Source organism: Gossypium hirsutum, chromosome D03 (genome assembly GCF_007990345.1).
Source record: "Gossypium hirsutum isolate 1008001.06 chromosome D03, Gossypium_hirsutum_v2.1, whole genome shotgun sequence".
Taxonomy (NCBI): Eukaryota; Viridiplantae; Streptophyta; class Magnoliopsida; order Malvales; family Malvaceae; genus Gossypium; species Gossypium hirsutum.
This window is the reverse complement of record NC_053439.1, coordinates 19,127,289-19,135,089: the sequence shown is the minus strand read 5'-3', so window position 1 is coordinate 19,135,089 and position 7,801 is coordinate 19,127,289. Positions and strand designations below refer to the sequence as shown.

General features: G+C 27.7%; 1 protein-coding gene across 1 annotated transcript; it reads left to right on the top strand.

Moving 5' to 3' along the window:
• The first annotated feature begins 2,261 nt into the window (after positions 1–2,261).
• On the top strand, positions 2,262–4,836 carry LOC107950788 (bidirectional sugar transporter SWEET1). The gene is made up of 6 exons (XM_016885744.2): positions 2,262–2,442; positions 2,545–2,581; positions 3,108–3,203; positions 3,805–4,084; positions 4,169–4,288; positions 4,401–4,836. The coding sequence occupies exons 1-6, from the start codon at positions 2,409–2,411 to the stop codon at positions 4,584–4,586; spliced, it is 753 nt and encodes a 250-aa protein (XP_016741233.1). The 5' UTR covers positions 2,262–2,408; the 3' UTR covers positions 4,587–4,836.
• The last annotated feature ends 2,965 nt before the right edge of the window (positions 4,837–7,801 follow it).

The following is a 7,801-nucleotide window of genomic DNA, read 5'->3' as shown; positions in this document are numbered from 1 at the left end:
TTGTAAACGCTGCAAACGTTAGCGACATTTTCGTTAGCGGCCTTTTTTGCGGCGCTTGTGGAAGCGCCGCAAACATCTTTAGTAGCGGTAAAAAGCGCCACTAAAGGCCTAAAAAAACGCCTCTAAAAACCTGTTTTGGTGTAGTGCCTAGAGTTGTTATCTACAATGGTAGAAGGTTATGGAATTCAAATTTAGAGACGCACATCTTCCGATAATAAAATCTTGAGAGATTAATGAATGCTGGAAAAGAGAACTTTTAAATTGAGAGTACGAAATAAAATAATTCTTCTTTACATTTTAACACACCAATGAATTTATTAATCTAATTTTCTCATTATGTTCCATATTTTTTTATTGAATTAATTACATCAGGCATTCTTAAACTATGATCTTTATTCTAAATTAATTTTTAAACTTCATATCATTCTAATTGCATTCTCAAACTATCGATGTTATACCAATTTGGTCATTCCGTTGCTAAAATCATTAATTTAATTGTTAAATGATACATTAGCTATATGATATAAAAATGAAAATGTTAAGAAAAGTAAATATTATTAAAATGGATGTTGTAAAAATCTTGTTTTGATATTTTGGAAGCTTTTATAGATGTTTTATCGTTCACTCTCTCTTTTTCAATTTTACTTTATTTTTAATTTTTACTTTAAAAAGTTATGTTACAATGTCTTATTTTTAAAAAAATCATTTTAAATTTAGTTGTATAAAATTTTACTTGTCATTTAACGATTTTAATAATAAAAAAATTTTGATTCATATAATCTTAATAATTTAATATTTAATTGCAATAATTTAAAGTTTGAAAAATAATTCATAACGAAGGCATAATTTAAAAATGACTATAGCAATAAAATCTTTTTAATTTTCTTTCAACTCTTAGAAGCAAACCCTAAGAGCTTCTTCCTTACTATAGAGAGAAAGGCTGATGGCTGAAATGCATGTAGCTCCAAATTTAGATTGGATGTGATGAAAATATTGTTATCCATTTGATCTAACATTCATGATGCATGCAAAGGTGGGTCCTTAACTCCTACATAGATGTCATGACTGACTGTTGCTTGCACCCGATCCACTAATGACTCACTGTTGCATTTGATGCTAAGGAGATTACTTAATTTATTAACGCCACTAATTAATCCCCTGTCTTGCTTTCAGCTATGGTTGTTTTCACGCAACTTCTGTCTCGTCTTTTTAATTAAATTTTGTCATAGATTTTTGTGTTTTTTTTATAGTTTTGAAATTTAATTTCTATTTTTTTTATTTTCAAAAATTTAATTCTTTATTTTAATATTTTAAAATTTAAATCTAATCGCTTAATATTATTAAGTTAAATATATTAAAATATGTTTGTGTGGCATTTTAAAATAAAAAAATTACTCACACAATAGTCATGTAATAAATATATATGTTGTAATGAACTTAAAGATAACGAAATAATTTTAATAATATTAACAATTAAGACCTAAATTTTAAAATTTGAAAGATAAAAAACTAAATTCATAAAAATAAAAATATAATAACTAAATTTCAATTTTACGATTAGTACTGAACTTATGATTCTCTTGCATAATAAATTTCTTTCTTTTTTGTGAAACTAAAATTTTTTAGGCATTTTCAAATTTACTAGTTAGACATCCAACTAAATCTAGAATTGAACTAGATTGAATAGTATTATTTTCTCTATCTATAAAACTTGATTTAAAATATATCGAATTATTTATGACAACTAACAAGCATCTGTTAACGTGAAGTTGAATTTATAAAATTGAATTAAGATATTTTTATATAATTGGAGTTGATGAAAAAAATAAAATGTGGATCCTGAATTTTACTGCGGAAGCCTATTAAATACCACCTCCAAATACCATTTCATTTTCTTCATAAAATTTATACCGATCCTCGTGAGATGATTTCCCTCTGGTTACACATAAATTGAGCACTTGAGCTTACTCTTACTTGCAAAGAAAATGTTTGAAATGCGTGATTTATTTTGGAAAAAAACAATTTAACCAACCCTAAGAAGAAAATGAAGAAATGTTGGTTAAAAAATAAAGCAATCCCAATATTTAGGGGAATGGGATGGGGGGATTAAATATTTAACGTTTTACGCCTTGAGATAATCCGTCCAATAGTACTTTCAAAACAACCCCACTCAAGATCCAGTGGATAAGAACAAAACACATATTTCACTGTTTTGCACTCATTTTTCAACACATTTCTTTTTAATCCCTTCCTATTATTTTCTTTTTCTATATAAACACCCTTGCTTCTTGTTTGCTCCGCTCTTCTCCTTGTCATTTGTAAAATACACCTCTACTACTTCATTTGTTCCCCCGACCCCCCAACCCACCCCAGACTTCATTTGGATTAGGATCAAGTTTGATAACACAATGGAAGTTTTGCATTTCATTTTTGGTGTCTTTGGTGGGTTATCTTTCTTTTTTCTTTTTAAAAAACTGCCTTCCATCAAACTTTCTTATGAAACCGTATTCTCTGGTTTATGTTAATGTTTTTTTTTTATTATAGGGAATGCCACTGCTTTGTTCCTCTTCTTGGCTCCAACGTATGTAAAATAAAGCCACTGCTCTCACCTTCTCTGAAAACGAAAAAGAACAAAGCATAAGGAAAAAGATTAATCTTTTCTGTGTTTTTTATTCTTGCAACTTTAAATATAAAAACTCCATTCAAACAGGCTCTTCTTCATCAATGGAAGAACAAGTTTTCCTTTCTTTTTTCTCTCTCTGTATCTTATGTAATAAACAAAGACAAAAATTTCCCAGTTTTTGGTTTTCATAAATACGGTGGAAACAGAAAAAATCTTCTTGTTTCTTTCCCAAAGAAAGAAGAAAGCTTTGGCTTTTCTTAATGTAATTTTCTTAAATTTCTTCTCTTTTCCTTTTCAGCAAAAATGGCTACAATTTTTTTCCTTCTCTATACATTTTGGGAATGATGTATTGGTTTCACCTCTTTATTAATATTTTTGTCCAAAAACGGTAATTAGGAACAACTATGAAAGAAAAAAAAAAGATTGTGAGCTACCATTCAAAGATTAATTATGAAAATTTGTGTTATGTTTTAACATTTTGAAGGATAACATTTACGAGGATCATTAGGAGTAAGTCTACAGAGCAATTCTCGGGAATACCCTATGTCATGACCTTGCTCAACTGTCTCCTCTCTGCTTGGTGAGCCTTTCTCTTTCATTTTCAAGTTTCAACTACCCTAATTACCGTTTTACCCTTTTAATAAACTGTTCAAGATATACACTGATTTTAAGTTCAATTATATAAAAAAATTTATGTTGGCACAAATTAAAATGTTTGTTTTTAAAATCCATTCAATCTCTTGTAAAATAGTTTGTCTTTATTTTTCGTGGCTTGACATGAGCTCAATGGGATGGTCCGGTTCCAGACATAATGGTCCAAAATTTCTTTAGCTTATTCATATTATACTCTGCCCTGATTTTATCAAATGTTTAACTTTTCAAGAATTTATCGGATATTAACCTTTGGGCTTTCCCTTTTTATATATTTCTTTGATCCTCCTATTTCTAGATCACGTCAAATTGTTTCGCACTTGTATTTCTCAAGGAGACAAAAACAATGTCTAAAACAACAAATGCATGGACAACCAAACCTTGTTCAACTTGTTTTTTAATTTTGATCTCATTACCAAGAGAAGTTTTCTTTTCTTTTTCTTTTTCTTTTTCTTAAGAAAAAGAGTAGCTTTTATAGCAAAATCTTGATTTTTAACATATTCTGTAATTTATTTTTGGCAATTCCTTAGGTATGGGCTTCCCTTTGTATCAAAAAACAACCTTCTGGTTTCAACAATCAATGGCACTGGTGCAGGCATCGAGACCATTTATGTGCTCATCTTCATCTTCTACGCACCACAAACGGAGAAAGCTAGAATCCTTGGGCTCTTCGCTTGTGTACTCACCGTTTTCTCTGCTGTTGCCCTCATCTCCCTCTTTGCCCTCCATGGTAATGGCAGAAAACTCTTTTGTGGCCTTGCTGCTACCATTTTCTCCATTATCATGTATGCTTCACCTCTTTCAATCATGGTGAGCTCAACTTCTTCCTCACTTTTTTTTTTAAAAAAAACCCTTTTTTTGGGTTCTAAATTTGTTGCTTTTAATGTAATATAGAGGCTGGTGATCAAAACGAAGAGTGTGGAGTTCATGCCATTTTTCTTGTCACTGTTTGTGTTCCTGTGTGGTACTTCATGGTTTGTCTATGGCCTTCTTGGTCGTGATGCTTTTGTTGCTGTAAGTTCTTTCATCATCTTATTTTGTGTAGAAATTCTTGTTTTTACCATTCAAAAAGGCAATGCCTCCAATGCGAGTGTCTGTTGTGAAATAGCTGATATGGTTTGTGCAGATCCCCAATGGATTTGGGTGTGGGCTGGGGTTCATGCAGCTCATCCTTTACAGCATCTATCGCAACAACAAGCGCTCTGGAGAAGCAAAGAAGCCGACCGCCAATGGAACCGTTGAGATGGGAGCTGAGAAACCCCACCAAGAGAAGCCAACAAATGCCAAACTTCCTCATCTTGAACATGTTTAATCGGCCACTTTCTGGTGCTCTCACCTACAATGTTAAAATGTCCTTTAATTTTTCATTTACCCCATTGTAATGAAAAAAGCTTTAGCTTAGATGAATGAGTTGCATAAGAACACACAAGAAAATTGGTAAAAGAGGAGTCTCTTACGATGTATTTCGTCGGCTGGTTGTGACCAACTGGACTGTCAAAATTTTGACAATTTCCTTGTTTGAATCTGCCAACAAATATATATGAACTAGTTTTTTTATCGCACGGACACAATTGCATATCTCAATTAACATTCAGCGTAAATTATAGTAAATGCAACTAAACCATTAGTTAATTCACATTTTGTTCACTTAACTCCAAAAAGTTACAAAATGGTTATTAAATTATTTGAAAGGTTTTATTTAAGTCATTAGGTATTAAAATCAATATTGTATGGCTTTCTCTATTCATGCCGCCTTCAGCAATCAAAAGCTCTTCTTCCCTTTTCTTCTACAGTTTGAGTTTTTTTTTCATAAAATAACTTTAAACGTCATGAATTTACGAGCTAAAGTTTAAACATTTTTTCGTTGATATCCAATACTTACTATCAGATTGACTTAGATCTGATGTATTTTTCTATTCGTTAATGGATATTGATCCACTGTATTGGTCATCAAATCGTTCCTTGGAGCTCGCTAGCCGAACCTTTTTTTTAAAAAAAAAACCTTAACAACCCAATGTCTTAAATAAATACTTTCAAATTGTTCAGTGACTTAAATAAAAAGTTCTAAATAGTTTAGTGATCATTTTATAACCTTTTAATGTTAAGTGATTAAAATATAAACTTACTAATAGTTTAGTGACATTGAGTGTAATTTACCGTAAATCTATTATATTTAATTTTCAAATATTTATTACAAAATTTGTAACATTTTAAAGAAGATTGTGATCGAGAAAATAAAAATAATATAATATAAATATTTAACTTTTAGAAACTATATAGTTTATAATATACTCAATATAAGTTAAGAATAAAAAATTAATATTTTAAATAAACTTGAATTTACAATATATTCAAAGTAAAACAGTCATATACTTTTAAACAATTTTAAAGAAAAAAACAAAAGTTTATTAGTTAAAATATTTTATAAAATTATAAAATTAATTTAAAATTAATAAAATTTTATAGTAATTTTTTAAAAATGAGCTTTAGATTTACTAATGTTGTTCATTTATTGATTATAAAACATTATATAATCATGTTTAATTTATTTTCGTGTGATTATGAATGTATAATTTTAAATAAGGTTTTGTACATATTAAATTTCAATACAACAATGTTAAAATAGTATTAATATTTATTATTTGTTCTAATTAACGTTACGTATTAAAAAACTACTTAATTAATTTATTAAAATAAAAAATGTATTTTTAATATGTATTACTTAAATTTTAATTTAATTTATACGTGATATAAAGTAAATGTAGTTTTATATATATTAGTTAAAATTTTAATGTTTAGTTAAAATTACAAAATATAGTTTTTTTTAATATTTATTTGTTAAACATTTTAATATAATAATAAAATTTCTCAATTAATTAATTAAAGTTCGTACTAACATCATAAATATTAAAATGTTTATTTTAATTTCATAAAAGTAATATTTTATAAAAGAAATTATTTGATATATTGTCGGTAGAGTTTTTAGACTATACAAGTAGAGTTACGAGGTAGACTAATGTCTTTTAAGAGTATAATAACATATTAAAAATAATTAATTACAAAAATACTTATCAATTTTTCAAAATTACTTGCGAAATAAAAAAATTTATATTACCTATATATCAAATATTAACACATTTTATAAATAAAATAAGATGAAAAGATATCTAGATATCTTCTTTCCTTAAAACTATGCTCATCTTTCTTAGTTATCTTTTACTCAAATTTTATAAATTTGGAAATTCTAATTCAATTTTCCTTTTTAACTCTAACCACTTAACTTTCTCTTTATCAATTTATTCTTCCTAAATATCAGAATATGAAACAAAAAATTAATCTTAAGCAATTGAATATGTTTCCAATTTGAATATAATAAAAGTATCAAACCATGGTAAGAATCAAGATAATAAAATTCTTCTCCCGTAAAATGGATGCCTTTTCAGTATTAAAATTGAAAATTTTTGGTGGTGTTATTGATTTTTCTTGTCTTTGGCTTATCTAATGCGGTGAGAAACCAACTAGTTAAAATAATGCACTCTGATTTGTCTATAGCAACTGTCGGTTTTTCGCGCTTAGGTGATATCGATTCATTCTGTCAAATCCTTTCTCCACCAACATGATAATGATAATAAAATTACTAAACTATTTTGTTAGTCACCTTAATTAGGAAGTTGTTTCTAGTTTGATTACTCTAATTCTTTTTGTTAATTTGGTCACTTAAAAAAAAGAAAATGATTAAATTTATAATATTCCTTACTCGATCCAATAACATATTTGAGCAAAAGATGTCACATAAAAAAATTTAAATTTTTTTATAACATTCAAACACTTAATTTATTATTCTTGGACTCAATTTCAACCTTTAAAATTCAATTTCGTATTTTATATCAATATGTATATACACCATTCGAACTTATTTCATAACTTTAAAATTCAAATTTTTATTCCCACTAACTCATCATAAATTAATATAACACAACTTAAACAAATATTCCAAATCACATACAAATCACAACCATTCTTATTTAATTTCATACATAAGTATTAATCAAATAATTCATGGAATCAAGTATATAATTATTAGGCTTAATGGTTTAAAAGGCCCTCGAACTTTTTTGCAAAAATCAAATAAGCCCTTGTGACCTTTTTGCACCCAATTGAACCCCTGAACTAACAAAACTGGATAAATAGGCCCTTTTACTAACATTGATCATTACAACGTTGACATGACCGTTAATTGCACTAACATGGCACTCCATGCCACACCAGCTACCACATTAGCAAAAAAAAACAAAGAATATTTAATTTTTTACTGAAATGAACGTAGACATATGGTTATCCAAGTCCATTTGTTTCAAAGCTTAATTTTTAAAAAAATAAAAAATATATATTTTTTAAAATTTTATATTTTTTAAAATATTATTGAAATTGTTAAAAATATTAAACAATGTTCAAAAAATAAAAAAAATAAAAACCATTTAAAAGTTAAGTCCATAATGAATCTAGACACACTGTTGTCCAGATTCA